The 19823-nt window shown below is 31.8% G+C and overlaps 2 protein-coding genes and 1 non-coding gene across 3 annotated transcripts in view; 2 read left to right on the top strand and 1 right to left on the bottom strand.

The window, feature by feature from the left end:
* Positions 1-975: 975 nt before the first annotated feature.
* Positions 976-1068, bottom strand: LOC149526425 (small nucleolar RNA snoR8a). Its single transcript, XR_016352011.1, has one exon. It is a non-coding gene; the product is annotated as a small nucleolar RNA snoR8a (small nucleolar RNA).
* Positions 1069-8096: 7028 nt separating this feature from the next.
* Positions 8097-8892, top strand: LOC110426948 (nucleolin). The gene has a single exon (XM_021442290.1). The coding sequence runs from the start codon at positions 8197-8199 to the stop codon at positions 8707-8709; it is 513 nt and encodes a 170-aa protein (XP_021297965.1). The 5' UTR covers positions 8097-8196; the 3' UTR covers positions 8710-8892.
* A 9059-nt stretch (positions 8893-17951) lies between these two features.
* LOC110426844 (protein AUXIN SIGNALING F-BOX 2-like) overlaps positions 17952-19823 on the top strand; it is a 3310-nt gene continuing 1438 nt past the window's right edge. The window contains exons 1-2 of the mRNA XM_021442139.1: positions 17952-19006; positions 19728-19823. The exon at positions 19728-19823 is cut by the window's right edge and continues 400 nt beyond it. Of these exons, the coding sequence (XP_021297814.1) occupies positions 18555-19006; positions 19728-19823 (548 nt within the window). The 5' untranslated portion in view covers positions 17952-18554. The remainder of the gene's footprint in view (positions 19007-19727) is intronic.

Below are 19823 nucleotides of genomic sequence, written 5' to 3'. Positions count from 1 at the left end.
AGCTCTTTACTTGGAAAGAATTTTTGTGTCATTCCAAAAGTGCTATTCACCCCCTCTAGCACACTCTTTGGGACCAACAGTACTAACGTGGTGCTAACATGTAAGCATGTTAGTGCCACGTCGTAAATAAAAAAATTTTAAAAAAAAATTCTACCACATCATAGGGACTAAAGTGAACAAAAATATATAGTATAGGGACTAAATTGAACAAATTTGAGATGATGAGGAATTAACTTGAAAAAAATATTTAACAAATACAAATCTTTAAGTAGATTATTAATATGCTTATTAATATGTCAAATATTTAAGTGTAAAAGATTTATGGTGTTAATATATATATAAATATTTTCTTACTTAATTTTTTAATTTTAGAATTTGTAAATTAATTTATTTTTTTTACAAAAATTAACTTAGAATTCCCCTTGTATAAAAAAAATTCGAAAAAATTTCATACCTAAAGTCAAAATTAGATGAATAACTTACATTACATTAAAATAAAATAATATAAAATGACTAAATGCGTTGATTTAATTATAATTTTTACAATTTACAAATACATATTCTTTTGAAATTATTCAACTCTTGTCCAATTTACGTTTTATTTAAATTTAATCAAATTAGCAAAATATGTTGATTTAGTTACAATTTTCACAATTTATAAATACACATTCTTTGAAAATTATTCAACTCTTATCTAATTTACCTTTTATTTAAATTTACTCAAAATTTCTTATAAAACGATTTTATTTAAATTCAAATACCACAATCAAATTCTACTAAATTTAAATTTAAATTATTAATTTGGATCTAGAAAAATTTTATTAATAAAATAAAATGGTACAAATATTTATAGTTATATTTAACATTATCAACCATAAATACAGTTTTTAATCTAAAAAATTTCAACTTAAAAAATATAACTTGAAATATTAAATAAAAGAAAAACATAAAAAATAAATAAATAACTGAAAGAGTGGAGCTCATATTTTATGGTTGTAACAAGAAGTTTATCATGTCCAAATTAAGTAAGTCGAAACGAGGAATTACTTTTATAATTATCGCTAACTCCATGTATTCATTTTTCATTTTTTAAAAGAAAAAACTAAATCAACATATTTTACTTATTTGACTTAAGCTCAAGTTAAAAACTAAGTTAAATAAATTTTAAATTTTTATACTATTATAAATAAAAGAAAAAAGAATTTATTTAGTCATTTTATATTATATTATTTTAATCAAATAAAAATTATTCATCTAAATTTGACTTAAAGTATAAAATTTTTTTAAATTTTTTTTATAAAAGGAGAATTCAAACTTAATTTTTTTAAAAAGGTAAATTAATTTACATATTTTAGAATCAAATAATTAAGAAAATATTTATATATTTTTTAGCATCATAAATCTTTTACACTTAAATATTTGACTTATTAATAAACATATAAATAATCTATTCAACGATTTGTATTTTTCAGATTTTTTTTCAATTTAATATCTAAACATCTCAATTTTGTTCAATTTAGCCCCTGTATTATATATTTTTGTCGCTTTAATCTCTATGATAGGCAGAATTTTTTTTGAAAATTTTTTTTATCTACCACGTGGCACTGACATCATGTTAATGCCATGTCAGCACTGCCACATCCTCGTATATTGTCATGTGACATTGCCACACCATCACTTAATGCCACGTGGCATGCCACATCATCATCTCAATGACACATCATCAAAAAGCAACATGTCAATGCTAACGTCATCGTTGACATCAATGATGACATCATCTTTTAACGGTAAAATTAGATGCTGTTAGAAGGAGGGACTAATTAACATAATTTCTAAAATCAAGGGATTAAATTATTTTAATTTTGAGTACAGAGACTAAATTGAATAAAATTGAAAAATATAAGTATTAGATAAGTCTTTTGACCATATTTAATTTTTAGGGTAAACTCTAAAAATCTCTCTCTAATCATTTTAAAAAGATACTTTGATTTTTTATTTAAAATTAATATTTTTGATATTTTGATGGTTAAAATTGTTAGTCAATAGTTAAGAAAATTCAATCCAATATTATATAAATATTTTAGATACAGATACCCTCTTTTATAAAAATAATATCTTATTTATTTTCTCTTTCAAAAACCTTAATAAAAAAAAACTAAAGGAATTTGGATACACTTTCTTTAAATTTTCATCTTTTGCATTTCGATCCACTTAAAGAATTTTGTAATAATCAATACTCATTCTTTGAATTCCTTTTTTCTTCCCATAACTTGAAGAATTTTCTCTTCTCTCTTAGAATTTTGTTTTCTTTTTCTCACAATTTTTTTTAAAAGTTAAAATCATTATATTCATTTGGGGAGACGTTATAAAGTGTTGTTTCAACTTTTCTCTAGTTTGGTTTGAAGACTTTGCACTATAACCTGCAAAGTGCTGAGTTACCTTGCAAAAAAGATACCTAGGCTCAATGTGATTTACAATAAGATTATCACACTTCTTACTATTTGTGTCAATATTAAAAACCAATATTTACAATTAGATTGTTGTCAAATTCAAACCTAATAACAACATACACAATACCACTCACTCACCAACAACAGCATACACAATACCATTTGCCAACAAGACCACATGTTATCTAGACCTTTAAATCTTTTATAATATCAGAGACCTCCTTCCACTAATGTAAAAATCTCATTAGATTTCAAAAATCACAAGAATTAACCCCCACGCATAAAAAAAAAGAAAAACTTGTAATAAGATCATATAGATCCACCATCCACTCATAAACAAATTAAGCCTATCACCTAAATACTAGAGAAAGAGTCAAAACTCATTGATGTTTTGATTTGACAAATCACAACTTCAATTTTTTTTTAAACTAAAGAAATTTGGATTTGAAAGGGAAAAAAAAAGAAATACAAAAAAATTATTGATATCTCTTGGCTTTTGCCACTTGAAGAGGAAAAGATTTACTAACATCGATCCCATTAAAGCTACATCTATCAAGGTCTTTCATCTCTTTTCTTCTTTTATCTTTTTTTTTTTACTTTTTATTTTTTTTTGTTTTCAAAATCTTATTTTTAATGATTAATTATTTTTTTATCAAGGTTTTTGGAAGAGAATGAGTAGATTTTTTTTTTCAAAAAGAATATACCTAAATTGAAAAAATGATATAAGGGTCATTTGAGCCTTAAAATATTTATGTGATATTGAGTCTTATATTTTTTTAATTGTTGACTAACCTTAAAAAAATTTGAAGCAAATAAAAAAAATAACCTTACTTGTCTCGACAGCGGAGGGTGCAATCGATAAGGAGGAATGGGGGTGGTCAGCATTAGATTTAACTCTAGACAGGGGGAAGGTAGCCTGTCAACACGAAATTCAAGCCTGGAGAGGAGTGAAGGTGGTTGGCCTCCTCTACATGCCGGTTAGCACTAGTGAATAAAAGAAGCTCTAGGTCTGGGGAGGAAAGCATGAGGCACTAAGGTCATCAGCTCGAGAGAGTCCGATCAGAATTGGGTTTATGACGAAGGGTGTCCAACCAGGGGAGGGAGCTACCTGTAGATGCTAGAGAAGGAAGGCTACTGATTGGCCGGGGAAAGGCAAATTTGGGGGAAGAGAAGGAGAGAAGAGGAAATGCCCGAAAGAAAACCGTAAGCATTTTATTTATAATTACTGACGAAATTTTCCGTTTGTAAGCCTGAACCCTTATACTGACAAAAATTTCGTTGGCATATCCATTGGTGAACTCTGCAAAGGGAACTACAAGTACGCTAACTAAACTTTCGTTAGTAATTTCGTTGCGATAATCACAACTTTCTCAACGAAATATCCGTTGGCATATTCGGTTGGTATGGTTATTCCCAACCAAAGTGTTCAATCAGTCTTTTTCCCACCATCCAAATATAATTGTCGCTAATGCTTTACCGATCGATTATTGATTGAAGTACGTTTTTTGGTAAATTCGATCGATATTTAGTTGGGAATCCATTGGTGGATTCTTAGCCTCCATTCTTTTGGTAAGTCGTCAGTGATCTATCGGTATACACCGACATAATAAATTTCATCGATAAATCCTTGTTTCTAGTAGTGGTATCACTTGACGATCTTGTGTATTATTTGAGAAAATTATTAATTAACTTACTTAAAGTGTTTAACTCAAATTAGTTGATATTATTTTATTTCAATTTAGTGTTTAAGCAATTCCCATTTTTCAAAACACCAGAAATAAACCTTTTACTCATTTTCCTTAAATAGAAATTCATTGAAATAAAACTTTCCATTTTAAAACTTTCTATTTTAATTCTTTTCAAAATTAAAATACTTTTTAATTTTGAAAACTTCTTTATTTTAGGTAAGCTTCTAAAATGTATCTAAGACAATATTTTAATTTCTAACATTTAGAACATAGATTAGTTTCCTAAATTGTATCTTTTTTAAGTTACCTAAATGGTGACTTAACAAATTTTTGAAAACTTCTAGTCAAACCAAAATTTTAAGAAAAGTTCAATACAATCACATAAATTTAAGAATCCTTTTAAAGTAGGAAACAATTTCTTATGAATCTCCCAAATTAAAATGCTAATTGTAATTTTAGGAATTCACTTTAAAGTAGGAAATAATTTCCTCTGAATATTCCAAATTAAAATGAATGGCATCTAATGCCATTAAATTAGTTGCCTACCTTTTAGGAATTTTAGGCAACAATTGCCACCTTATTAATAGATTTAAGGGCTCTTAGAACTCCATAAATCATGTGTCAAACTCATGAATAAGATTGTAGAAAATTTCTAGCAAGTATGTTTAACAGTTAAACACAAAATTCATGGATCATAGCTATTCAAAATTTTCTTCATTGAATCTTTGTTGTTATGGAACTCAAAAACATTATTTTTATGAACCTTTTCATACCAAATCAAATCTGACCGAAACATGCAATAATTTAAGTTGATAAAACTAATTCTTAACAATTAAAAATATCCCATAACACTAGTCTCCAAATATTTCTCAAAATTATTCGATGTTAACTTGGCTTCATAAGCCTTTTAATCTATTCATTAATTCCTCAATTAAACATGATTTTAAACCTTTTAAAACATATTTCAATAAATCAATAATATGCTGTCCATATTGAATTAAAACAAAAAAACATATTTTAAAGAAAGTCTTCAAAACCAATATATATATATACTAAATCAATATACAAATCAATCCTATTAATTATCACTAAGAATCAAGCATGCAAATTATATAAAAAGCATCAAACAAAAGCTCTGATACCATTAATGGGATTTGAAATCATTTCAAACATGAAATTAATTAAAACATTAAAAGCATAACGCAGTGAAAAAATAAAAAGATACATTTAATTAAAGAAGTAATCAAATCCCTTAAGATCAATTATTTATGTTTTCGTGTAATTTTTTTTAGATTAATTACAAACATTTAGAAGTTCAAGTGTTATATACTTTTCTCTAAACATCATAATCAAGAGTCAATTGAATTCAAAAAAGGCTTGTGATGAAGCAAGAAATCTCGAAATAAAATTATGCTTGTCGTATAAGACATTCTAAAGCCTTATAGTTGAAATCTTTGTTTCTTCACTTTTAGGGTTCGTCAAATCTTCAACCACCCAAGTGTTTTCGCCTTTAACGGTAATCCACATAGTGACAAAATAAGATCTTCTCAAGGTAAGATTTTTACTTGTACTAGTAAGTTTTATTTTCAGAAAATAAGAAGATCAAACCAAGCCTAGTCAAATCTTATTTCTGTCAGACAAAAAAAATTATTTTTTTTCTTCTTTTTATGATTTGACTAAAAAAAGTGACCTAACGCTTAGAGTTTTAGTTGGCTAATTTAACATAGTTATATAACCAAACTTAGTTGTAACCTCAAATATAACATTTGTATATATATATTCAATTAAGTCTTGTGAACTTAATTTCCCTAATTTATTTTAATCTATTCAATTAAATCCAACTTAATTGATTATCCTTATTTACTCTCAATCATGTTACTTAATGTGTGCGACACATTAAGCTTTTAACATGTTGGTAATAAATATAAATCATAATAAAATATTAATTAAATAAGTTATTTATATTTTTAGATCATGAGCAGTATCTAGCAATACATCATGACTATTCAAATGTTAGAAAGTCAATTAAAAAATTTGATAAAACCCTTTAGTGATAAGTCTCTTAATGCAATACGATCTTTTTATCATATATCCCAAATATGTCATTAAACATGGTTTAATGTTTACTTATGACATTCTATATTAGTTTTTATAATTCATTACTAACCATATAAATTTAGGAAACCAATTTTCCCCAAACTCATCATGCTTTAGCCAATGACTTAAATTAAAGCAAATAAGATATATCCCCTTGTTATTACTTGAGTTGATAAATCCTTTTTTAACTACTCATTCACCTTCACATGCTTCATACCATACCCAAAAGCGCCCCATTTAGGTATTTGGTTGCCTCTAGACCTATAAAGGTGAAATTAAAATATGTCATTCTACATACAAGATGACTCAATGTCTCAAGTTCTAAGACTAGTTGTACGACTATCACATGAGAACATATTTAATAGATATTTGAGTAAAATATGAAATGGAGTTCTCATAGCGAGTCTTGTTTAGTGAATTTGTTCTCTAACAAATATCTACATATTATCTTCATGTATTTTATATACTTTAATCTATAAGATCGATTACTTACTTTTCAAGTAAAGAGGCTTAATATGTATTAGTCTTTGAGCATTGTCAATGCCTTATCTTAACAATACAATGCTTTGAAACTATTATAAGAGCATGACTTTAATGCATAGAGATCTCATAATTGTATCGACTTTACAATTTATTTACAAAGCCCTTTATCTTTTATGGGTTTTATCTAATTAGTACTTAATAACTCATTATTTTTGTACTAACATGAATGAAAACCTCTATCATATGAGGTTATGAGATTAAGTATTCATCAAATGACAATATATATTATTTGACCAATCCAATTAGCTCAAGGGCATATACCAATAAGCATTTGTGGGAATAAAGTACGACCAACAACAAATAGGATCTTTGAAATATTTTTTCATAAAGATGAGCCTTTTACAAGTAAATATGTTGTGGTTGTTAAATTTTGCTTCATTCCTCCACCTCCAAAAAAACCACCCAATGATACCAAATGACACGATTGGTGGTATTGCAAGATGAAGAAACTTCCCTAAAGTTCTAATAAAACCAATCAAACATATTCCACCTATAAAAAAAAGCCACCAAGATTAGCAAAACTAAAAAACCCTAAACAACTTAAGCGAGGGGCAATCACAAATAACATAGATAATTGACTTAGCCTCTATATTGTATAACGAAAAGAAGGAATTGCTGAAAAAATGATGACATGAACATTCCAAGTTGGTTAAAAGACAATTTTGTATGCCAACTATAAAAGAAGAATGTATGCAATGAACATTAGGTCACTTCCAAATTAATCTCCAAATTCGATTCTCCATCATATGGTTGAGACTCGCAATATAGTTCTATGTTGATTTAATTGTAAATTTTTGAGTTTGTGATGCTATCCAAAATACTTTATCTTCGCATGCATTTAGACTAGGAGTTTTTTGATCCAAGATACAACTCTTTATTTTTTGTGGGATGAAACTTGATATGTAATTACATTTTTATTCACAAAAAATTTTAATTTTAATGAAAAATTAACCATCATTGGATGTAATGTTAAATGTCATTTTTTATCTATATGATATGTGATTTGGTAATAGTTGTAATCATGTGATAATTGATATGTTATACATTATGTGATTACATTATATGTCATATTAACAAATAAATATTAATTGATATTGAATCTAATGATTGGTAATATTAATAATAATCGTTAATTTTTTTATCACGTGACAGTTAATATGAAATAGATCATGTTAACAAATAAATATTAATTAACATCGGATCTAATGACCGGTAATAGGGATAATAACCGATAATACGCGTAATAACTGTTTTTTTTATTGTTTTGGGGAAAGCTATAAATTTGGCAGAAAAGAAGAAATAGAAAAATCCACCGAGAGAGATATAAAGAACCCTAAAAATCAGAACTTTGCAAAACCCCCCTCAAAGAGGGCTGCTCTTCCCGTAAACCCCTACAAAAAATCCTAGCTTTGAATCCAATGGCCGAAACCAAGAGCGCCGACGATCCTGCATTGCCCGCCAAACGCAAGCCCGACCTCACACCCCAAGACCAGGAGAACCTCCCCCTAAAATCCCGAAAACTCCAAACCGAAGACGACACTATCCAACCTAAAGACGATTCCTTCGTTCCCGATAATAAAGAACCCGGAGTCGACGCTGAAGATGAAGGAGAAGAAGACGACGATGACTATGAAGATGACGACGATCATGACGGGGAGGAGAATGGAAATGCGGCGGTTGATCGGAAAGGGAAGGGGATTCTGGTAGAGGACGCAAAGGATAGCGACGACGACGATGATGATGATTCGAGTGATGGGGGGGACGAATCAGAGGGTGAGAGTGATTTATCAGATGATCCATTGGCTGAGGTTGATTTGGATAATATTTTGCCGTCGAGGACAAGGCGGCGAGTTGTGCAACCAGGGGTTTACATTGCGAAAGATGTCGGAAACAATGGTGAAGGCGATGACAGTGATGACAGTGATACATAGTTTTAGGGGGAGATTGTATTTCAGCGGTATTTTTGTGGTTTAATTTGGAGGTTAGTGGAATTTTGGTGATTAGTGTTACTCATTTCATGAGTTTATATGCTAATTGTCTGTTGTAACTCAAATTTTTAAGTATGCTAGAATGTCTTAGGTTCAAAATTCCAGAGCTTTTTAGACTTTTGTTCATTTACCTGTTTCACTTGGTTTTGAAATGCCTTAAGATTAGTGAAAAAAAAGAAATAGGGATTGAGAAAGAGGGGACAAATTAGCTTAAGTGAGGCATAATTAAGGGCCATGCAAATGGGTATTCGCTGTTAAGGCTTTGCAAAATTTGATCAAGTTGAGAGCTTTGGTACTCTGGGTGTGTAAAGAACTGACAAGGAAAGATGTTTGGAAAATGATAGTCCTTCTGCAGTGGACCGTAATATATACACAAATGAATCCCCTTCCCCATTTAAACTTGAGAGTACATCCTTAAATTTTTGGAAGGAGAGTAACCGCTTTATAGGAAACAAGTGTGGCGTTTATACTTTCCATTTTGGAGAGCTTTACTTGTTATTGCAAATCTTCAATTCTTACACTTAGCTTGAGGCCTATCAGCTTAGTTTGCTCAAGTTGTTCACCTGCGATGTTTTCAGTGCTATTACTAGGGTGAAATATATGCGAGGGTGGTTGTAATAATGTGGTCAACAGTTCATAATTTTTAATATTTCCTATAAGCTTTGTCTAGTATTTGGGACACTTTCCTTTTTTTTTCTTGTTTTGCAATTGACAAGATGTTCTTCATCTTGTTTAGTTGTGTTTTGTATTTTACTTCTGATCATGCCTACACTTATCTTCAAATTATCTACTGATTAATCACAGCTTGTCTTAGTTTTTCTTAATTTGAAAAGCATGCCTTGTTTTGTTCCTATCTGAAGATAGTTTAGGCAGGAATTGCATTCGCTCTTTTGTGGCTAGGCTAGTCTGTGGGCTGCGGTTAGTGATAAATTCATTGAGTAAGGGCAAGAGCTATTCAGAAGTTCCTAAATCTTCTAAAAGTATATTTTCTGTACTGCAAATTATGTAATTAAGGATCAATGAATTTTTTTATCATGTTAACTTGTCAGGTTCCTGATTAAAAAAAAAAAAAGCCTGCAACCAGTAATTGGTGCTAGGTATTGTCATGTGAAACAGTGAGCTATCAATCATGCAAAGCATCTTCTTCCTTTTTACTGAGTTTAAACTTTGCATTTTAAGAGTTGAGGCTCCTTTTTACTGAGTTTAAACTTTTGCATTTTAAGAGTTGAGGCTTGGACTCTTTCCTTTTCAGGATTGTAATAGATATAATTTCGTATGAAATGGTGCTAAATTTGTAGTTCAGCTCCCACAGAGCTTTCATAGTACTTTTTTCTTGGTACATGGTTTAATTGGAATTTGGAAGTGCCATGTGATGGAAGCAATTGGTCTAGATTTCCCTCCTTTTTTCGTGTCTCTTTTCTGGAATTTCATGAGCTAAGTTGATAGATCCCGTTCAAGTTAGTGTGCGTAAATATTTAGGCACTGAGGGATCGGCCCTTGAGTGATGCCTTAGTAGTGGGAACCAACCCTCCTACATCTAGTTGCTTCCTTATTTGTCACTATTGTATGTGAATTATGATGATAAAAACTATTTATTCATAAATAATATTTTTCTAATGCAGAAACTTCATTGTTTTTATTGCCTTATCATAACTCTCTTTCAACAAATTGAATTGTGGATCTACTTAGTAAATGAGTAGACATGTATTTCCTTTTATGGTTATAGAACCAATTTTGTTTGATAGAACCACACTGTGTGGCATTGCTATGCTTTCTCATCTCCCTTAACTAGTCTACTAACTGGTTAACTCCTTACGAAAATTTCTTTTCGTGGCTATCATACGGTACAATGGTAGACTCTCCTTGGCTGATCTTATGGCAAGCAAACTCTCTGAATGTTTGTTGCTAATGACAACCTTGTCGACCAGCATTATTTTTGGCACTAGGATTTTGCTTGTGTTTTTTTTCCTCTTTGAATATCAGTTTCAGTGAAAGTTAGCTAGCAACTATGTCTGGGGCTGGCCTCGTGCAAATGCCGAATGCTACTGCAAGATAGAGAACTTACATCCACAGTTTGGATTGGAAAAGTATTATGTTCAGTATTCACTCCTAGATATCTTCTCCCTACAGGTTTGATGTGATTTTTGGTCCATCCATGTGGCACGCCGCATGTAGCCTTTAACCAGTGTAGATAACATGAAACATCTTGTCTACGCTGAAGTTAGCTTTTCATCCACTTGGCTGTGTGAGTAATACAAGTGACTACAAACATAAATATTTGGCATCAAAATGGATGTTAGATAAGTCGGCAGTTTTTGTGAAAACAGCTAAGAGAGATAGATGGATCGGATTGGCAAGAGGCGAGAGCAGTGAGAGAGAGAGAGGGGGGGTTGTCTTCTGGTGTGAACTGGCTGTTAAACCAGTATATTTGTGTCCAAAGCTGCATGTGGTAGATCAGATGCTGCTTTCAGACTGATTTTTCATACAGTTTTTCAATATGTAGATAATGCTTTGGCACCAATGCATGTGGCTGCAGGGATATGCTTTGATATATAATTTAAAGCATGAACAGGAGCTGACCTGTCTTATTAGAAGCAAATACTAGTTGTTTAACTTAGATTTTGAAAGACAAGGTGTAGAAAACCAGCTCTAGGAGATATCTGAAGCAATGCAAGATCATCCTCTCCTAACAAAGGTGCAACTTTTACCGGAAAGAGTGTGGTTGTTCCTGGTCGGCCAGTGGGCCACGCAATTGTGCTTTGACTAGGGTCCACTGCTAGTCCTTGGCCCTGGTTCCATAGCCTAGATGGTCTGTTGTATGTAATTCACATTAACCTTGGGCTTGCAAAAATAGTTTGCCTATTCTCTCGACCTCACCCTAAACAATACTCACTTCGTTTTAATGGTCATTATTAGGATGATACATCTTGCAATTAGCACTCTGTAAAAAGTTCTTTTCCAAAAAGGGTTCCACCATTAATTTTACTCAATATAATTATCAAAATATTCTTAATGCAAAGATAGTTTATTTATACTCGAATTTTTGATTTATTGATTAGTGGATGATAAGTTCAAATCTTTCTTCCCTTAAATCTAAATAAAAAAAATTAGTCTATTTATTTATATTTAAGAGTATTGTGGTAATTATATTAAAAAATAACAGTGTAATTCTTTCTAGAAAGAGAATTTATCCATATTAATGGAAAAAATAAACACTAATTGCTAGGTGAGAAACATTGAAACCACAAAGAGTATGAATGAAATTTATTTTATATTTTAAAATAATATCTACTTTTTTAATGTTATTCTTTGTTAAAATACTAATTTTAGGTTGCCCTCTTTAGTTTTTATGTCATTTTAAATTTAAACTTTGTGAAATAAGAAACAAAATACTTCTATATCTAAAATTGTTTGTTATATGAAAATTGGATATTGAATTCAGAACCCAAAAAAAAAAAAAAGAAGAAAAGTACTTGAAAAAATAGAGAAAAAAAAGTAAAACACTCTTAACATGGGTCAGCTGAGATGAGAAGAATGGATATGTAATTTTTTTTATATATAATTAGGAGAGTGAGAATTTAAATTTTACTCTTTAAATAAGAAAATAATACATCATTAATAAACTAAATGAAGTGTAGATATGCGTTTCTCATATCTTACTTTCTTTACAAAAGAAGAGAAGTTGACATAAACCGACCTTTTATATTTTTTATTTTTTGGTTTTATTTTTGTGGTCCTTGAACCTTCATTTTTCTCCTTCTAGTATTTGCAGAAGAAGACCAGCACGACCCCTTTGTCCTTTTAACCCCTTTGTCTTGGACCACCACAGACAGTTAAAGGGACATGTTAATGTTTCATCTCCCTTTCAAGCCAAAGCCCTCCCCCTCCCCTTAACCTCTTCTAACAATGATAGGTTTGCATTAAAAACAGTTTGGACCACAAACACCTCTCATCTTCATGCGTTATGATGCCGCATGCCCCCCCACCCCCCTTCTTCCCTTTCAGCCCTAAAACCTCATACCAGAGCATGAAATCATGCTCCTAATTTCTTCCAACTGTTTTAATGCAATGATTTCCTTCATTGCAAAATCAATCAAGTCTTTCTTATTTGGTGATGATAATCTTGGGGAATTGTCTTCCTGCTTTCGGATTATCTTTGTTTTGGGTTTTGCACCCTTTTGTGTGTACTTCACATGGTTGCAATTCTTGCAAATGATGGGAGGCAGGATGAGATGAAAGATGGAAATGATCATCACCACTTTCAAAAGAGTATCTCTCTCTCTCTCTTTCTTGGCTTTCTCTTTCAATTATGTTCTTCTCCTTGTAATTATATGCAAGTGGGCCAATAATTATATTTTATTAGCCTACACTTTTTAGCCTAACCACTCCCTCTTCTGACTACAAATTGCAACCCTTGGCACTGCATTTTCCTTTTTTGTCGTGTTTCAATTCAAGCTCATCCCTAATTTAAAATTTATTGGACAATAAATATACAGGTTCTTACTATATTTATATACGTGTAAAATATTTTTATATAAATGTGAAAATTTTTTCATGATCATTTTAATATTTCTTTAAAATGTAAAAATTATGGATTTATCAAGTGACATAAATACTTTCTTAAATTAACAAATTTTGCCAGGTTAGAAACCTTTTTGTTTATTCCAAAAGCATTTTTGTTGCACATGTTGCGTTTAGACTTTATTTCTTAATCTTATCACTTGTTAATTAATTAGTATTAGTACCATCTTTTTCATGTCAAAACCAGGAGTGTTTTTCAATTTTCTTTTTAAAAGCATTAGGTCCATAAGAGTTTCTCAAAAGCTGGTTATCAACTGGTACAAGTAAATCAAAAGCATTGCTTGATTCTGCGCATTTGAATGAGCCAGCAGTATTCAATTTTCTGTGGAATCTTGGAAAAAAAAAATGTCAATCACACCAAACCCACCACCATATTCTTTTTGGATGGTGATAACACAGGTCATCAATCCCACCCCATTCGTAAGGAACTGCTGGTGAACTGCCCAAAGTGAAAACAACAGTTCGAAAAGAAAAAAAAAATAAAGGAAAGAAAACTGGGTTAGTTGGGTTAATTGTATGTGTTACATTAATTTGTAATTACAATTTTCTAAAATTAATGAGATTATAACTAATATTCTTCAAACAAAATATTCCAAATGCATATTGAATCAAATATTCGAATATTAAAATTATTCAACTTAACGCGTTTGCGTATAAGTATATGTCATGTATAAATAATTCAAGAACTGCATAAGGATTTACATTAAAATAATACTAATGCATGTCATCCTAAGTTGAAAATAGTGACAGGGAATGTGAACTTTGTAAGATAAAATAGTTTTTCTTTTGCAGAGGATTCCTACCAAAAGCAAAATGCCTTTGAAGTTTCAAAGGAGGCTTTTTGGCCATGCTAAATTGGTTTTCAACGTGAGCTTTGTACAGCTCTCCTGAGTTGTGACCCATGTTAGGGCATTGAATAATTTAAGGTTGTAGCCAAAGAATCATCTTCTAAAAGTCTGAACACTGCTACTGTAAGGAAAGCTGGTACCCCACCATCACATGGCTTTTGAATCCAAATCTCTCCCTTCTTTTTTCTTCATAGCTGAGTAGTTGGTAAAAAAATGGAGAAACTGGTGCTACAGGACCACTGAACATCTTCCGCGTGGCACGGTCAGGTGGGGTGGGGGAGTGCACACAGCAATATTTGACTCGAATTTGCATATTTCAACACTACAAGGCCTGTTTTGTCATGCCACAAGAAAACAACAGATCAAACACACACAGCTACAAGACTTTTTTTAGCATTAGGTGGGTTGCTCTGGTGCTGGCATCCCAAGCCCCCCCCTGCCTCCACCCTTCTGCAATGTTGAACAAATGAAAAACATTTTCCTTATGAAGGATTGCCCTGTCAAATCCTGGAGATTATGTAAGTAAATGCAACCACAAAGTCTTCTTCAAGTCTTGGTACTGACTTCTCCAATGTTTCCCTTTTTACATAAATTCATTTTTAATCTCTATCTTATGAACTTTAGAACATTTACATGATTCTAGCTAAATGCTAAGTGTAGTTGTTATGCATAAGGAACATCACCAAAATGCCTCAAAATGGGAAGTGTGGAATCAAAGGGAAGAAGGAAAAATTTGCAATCACTCATTCAAATTATTTTGGAATTATCCAAAAGGAATCCTACGGTTTTTTTTTTTTTTTTTTACTTATACCAACACCTCCCTAAATGCCCACTTTACAAAAATGATGACAGATGCCTTTTTCCAGAAGGCTAATCATCCTTCCATATTCAATGTAGAAAAAATGCACTATGTCTCTGCTATCTGGACAGGCACAGGGCCATAGGGGGTTGATGGAATTTTGTTTCTAAAACTGTAACTTTCTTCTTTTACCAATTGGGTTTGGTGAATTCCTAGCTGATCAAAGCATGCTCTACATTGCTCAAAATGAAGAAATGTCTCAATCATGAGTTTACAGTGTGAGTCATCCCCACAGGGAAATTGCAAAAAGTAAATGGAATATTTAACATTTGCCAGTGTAGATAAGGGTGGCAATCTGTCAAGAAATGGAATGGTGTAGGTGTTCGGACTGGGAGCAACAAATGGGACACTCCTGCTGCAACATAATTGATCTATCAGAAAAATGACAAAAATTTGTTTGTCAGCCAAGGATCGAAAACCTGGAAATCCCAGCTTAATTTAGGACTTTGGGACAACCCCCAAGTTTTTATTTTTTACACACATTCTCACAGTTGAAGCAGAAAATGTCCAAAAAACACTAGGATCAATCAGGCTACACTCACTGCATACATCATATTTCAGTAACCATTTAAGTTGTTCTCTCATTTCTTTTGGCTCCAATACCCTCCTGATCTTGGAGAAAGAGTATTTCTCCTGCACTTGACTGTGACATAGCCATCCATTTGTTTCTGGTCAGGTGAGCAAGAAATGGTAAAAACAAAAAGAAGAAAGATAGTAACTGCCAAAGGAGGATTTTTACACGCTTAAATCTCTTGAGAAAGGAGGTGTCAAAATAACAGTCCTTGAACAGTAAATTCATTAGCATGGGAAGGAAGATGCTGGCTACAAGAATTTTCAAAAAATAGAATGATTTTGAAGTGATCTCTAATCCTTTTTTTGTACCCTTTTTTCTGTTGTCAATGGGGGACCTAATTCTGCATTTCCACAAAACAAAAAAGATAAGTATTACAAAGCTCCTTTTTCCATGGTTTGGCTGTTTGACCTGAGGCCAAGCTTTCGTTCCTGATATTGGAGGAAAAAATTGAAAACAAAAAAAAGAAAAAAGAGTTGATAATTGAGAGTATGGCATTTAGTCAAAGTGATAAATGATTGGATAAAACCCACAACTAAAGCCATGGAAAAGTTAAACAAGTCTTTGCTTGAATCATTTGTATAACTTTATATAGTGAGTTTTTACCAGAGAACTCTTCACCACCCTCCATACTTGGAATATATATATATAAAAGCACATACATTTCTTTTTTATTAAATAACCTGCTAAGAATGTTTCCATGTTATTGTGACCTGCTTTGACTAAAGAAACTCACCCTCTCCTTCTTTGTGTGTGTGTGTGTTTTTCCCTTGAATGATCAAAAGTTAGTTCATGGGAGATCATCATGGTTGCGAAGAATTGTTTCTTCACCGGAAAAAGTGAAAGAGGAACGAACGGCACGTACAGTAACTAACAGCATCCTTAGCCATGTAAAACCTTTTCCTTTATAATTAATATTATATGCAGATGTAGATGAGTTAAATTTGCTTCATATTTAATATTAAATTTTTAAAATGAATATCTAATGATTTAACACTTATAGTGTAAAGATAACAGATTTTTTATGTGATTTAAACACCACAACTTAAATACAATAAACTTATTATAGAAAAATTAACTAAATGGAGGATGAGCTTGCTTTAATACTATGTTAACTGAACATCCAATCTAAATCAATTATTATATTTAAATTTTTATCACCCTTTTAATAATTATAAAATTAATTAAAAGGAAGTTTTAGAGGTGGATAAGTGTCTTCAAATCACTTACAAAGGTTTTGATAAATGTTTTGGAGGTGGATAAGTTTTTGAAGAATCACTGCATTATCAAAAGTTTCCATTAAATGTTAAGTAAATCAACCATTTACTCTAAAATATTTTAAATCCTAATATTAGAGAAAACATCAATCATATGTTAAGTAGTAATTAAGTTATGAATTTATATTTAATGCATTACCTTGACAAGATAATCACATTTAATTTACTAATAATGCATAAAATTTATGTACTGTCAATGAATTAAATATAAACCCTAAAGTCAAGGTTTGTTCATATAATCTTATCGAATGTGTCATAAGAAAATCAGAGAGTTAGGCTGGCACATCAAATGAACCAGGAGGAACCATGTATGCTAGTTTTTGTGCACCATTCCACAGTGGATAATCAGAAAACAACAGAAAAACAGAAACTTGAATTCTTCTTTAATGAAGGATTTACTTAGATTTTGTCAAAATCATTTTCTCCTGCTCCTTTTTTACTGAATTTCCTAATCATTAAAAAGAAACCCATGATTCAGTTTATCCAAACACATCCAAAAAATAAAAAATAAAAAAGAAAAGAAAAAAACCCAAGACAGTAAAGAAAAATAGAGCAAAAAAGTAAAATTTACTGACACAAAACCAAGTTCATTTTCAGAAGTAAACTAAACCCACCAGCGCGAGTACGATAACCACTGAACTCGCTGTATCTTATATCAATCTGTCACTCTTAGCTTCTACTGTGCTCCCACATGGAGGTGTCTTCGACGGAGCCCGCGAGTATCCATTCTCGCGCGAGGGAGAGGACAATAACCTTATCTGCAGAATGGCATTGTCGTGATTAGTTAGCAAAGGCAGGTCGTTTTTCTGACAGCCTATTACTGGTCGCTTTAGTAAGACTCGAAACCAGAGATAAGGACGCATGCATGCTACGCTTTTGGACGGTGTGGATTCTCTTAATTTTCTCATCAAAACGATAGAAACCGTTGGATCGTTGAAGAAACTTAACCATTGTTAGAAAAATTTTTAACCACGGTTAGAAAAACCAACCTTGGTTACTTCAGTTCGGTTTTCTCTCTCTTCCTCTCTCTACTTCCACATCTAGCTGAGTTAAAACTCTTTCCTACAAGTTTTGCAAGGGAAAAGAAAAGGGAAAAAAGAAAGGAAGAAGGGGAGAGTTTCAATTTTTGTGTATTTAAAAAAAAAATTAATTTTTCTCTCTCTTTCTTGTTTGTTATTATTAGATTTCGATTCAGTTTTCCACTTATATAGAAGTTAAAGATTCTTCAGATCTATGAAAATTTGGATGGATTGTTGTTTGTTTTCTTTGAAACTGTAATGTAATTATAGTTCTTTGATTCTTGAAGATGATCGTTGAAAAGAACCCATTTTTTCCCTTCATTTTCACTCCAAAAAGATCTCTTTTTTTTTCTCGAGAAAATTCGAGCTCCTTTTCACTCTCTTTCACTTGGGTTCTTGAAAGAGATGTGAAAGTTTAAAGAACAAAGCTTGCTCTTTTTTTTTTTTAATTTCCACTATGGGTCTTAGTTAAAATCTTCAGATCTGTTCTCATTCTTGTAGATTTCCTCAAGATCTCTACCTTTTTCATGTAGTGAAGTCTTCATTTTTTTTTCTTTTCTTTTCCCTGGTTTTCTCGGGAAAAAAGGGGGAAACAATCTGTATGTTTCTGGGGAAGTGGAAAAAACAATAAAGATGAATTACTTCCCAGATGAAGTTTTAGAGCACGTGTTTGATTTCATTTCATCTCACAAAGACCGGAACTCAGTGTCTTTAGTTTGCAAGTCATGGTACAAAATCGAAAGATGCAGCAGGCAAAGAGTTTTCATTGGAAACTGTTATTCTATCAGTCCAGACAGGTTGATCGCCAGATTCCCGGGTTTGAAGTCGCTGACTTTGAAAGGGAAGCCGCATTTTGCTGACTTCAATTTGGTGCCACATGACTGGGGAGGCTTTCTTTATCCTTGGATCAGAGCCTTGGCTAAGAGTAGAATCGGTTTGGAAGAGCTTAGACTTAAGAGGATGGTGGTCTCTGATGAGAGCCTTGAGCTGCTTTCGAAATCCTTTTTGAATTTTAAGTCTTTGGTTCTTGTTAGCTGTGAAGGCTTCACTACTGATGGTATTGCTTCTATTGCTGCCAATTGTAGGTAAGATTTTTTTTTAATAAACCTGATGTTTATGAATATTTTTAGTGGTTATTTGACTTTTTGGCTTCCTGGGTTTATGAGTTGTTCAAGCCATTCTCTTGCTCAAGTGGGCTGTTTATTTTATGGATTGAGTTTTAGTGTTCTAATGATCCTAGTTATTGATTGTAAGTGCTTATGAAAGTTTAAGCTTGAAAGTATATTTTTGTAGCTAAGCAATTGTGTGCGGAATTTCTCTGTAATGGTGGTCATCATTAATAAGCAGCTAGTTAAAATTCATATTTCGCAAGTTTTATGTTACCTTTGATAGCCAAAAATATGAGAATCAAGTTTTATGTTATATTAGCAAGTCAAAGATATTGGTTGTTTGTGTTTTTGGATTTTGTATTATGCAGCTTTTTTTTTTTTTCCTTTTTGTTAGCTACTGGAATCATTGAATTGTCCTCAGGCAACTTAACTGGCAAAGGTTTCACTTTGGCAATCCATATTTTGCAACTTCTTAGCTGCAGGTCTTTGCCAAATCAAGAAACGCTACTTCTGAATTTTGATTGTCCACTGAATACATCTTCTTTTGATTTATCCATAATCACTCATTGATTCCTTTCCTTGGTGGTTTTGTAGTGCTATAAGTATTCACAATATTCTGACTTTTGGGAATGTGACAGCATAGCATTTTAAGGTGGGGCTTGTAATTCTTTCTTGCTTTGCTGTTATTTTTTTCTAGGTTTCTTAGGGAGCTGGATTTGCAAGAAAATGAAGTTGACGATCATAGAGGTCATTGGCTTAGTTGTTTCCCTGAAAGTTGTACATCTCTTGTCTC

Source organism: Theobroma umbraticum, unplaced genomic scaffold (genome assembly GCF_002168275.2).
Source record: "Theobroma umbraticum cultivar Fairchild unplaced genomic scaffold, ASM216827v3 scaffold_239.1, whole genome shotgun sequence".
Lineage (NCBI taxonomy): Eukaryota > Viridiplantae > Streptophyta > Magnoliopsida > Malvales > Malvaceae > Theobroma > Theobroma umbraticum.
The sequence above is the reverse complement of the archived record's forward strand: the minus strand, read 5'-3'. Positions and strand labels throughout refer to the sequence as shown.

Coding starts and splice junctions, on each gene's coding strand:
- LOC110426948 (XM_021442290.1), top strand. CDS start 8,197: ATGGCCGAAACCAAGAGCGCCGACGATCCTGCATTGCCCGCCAAACGC.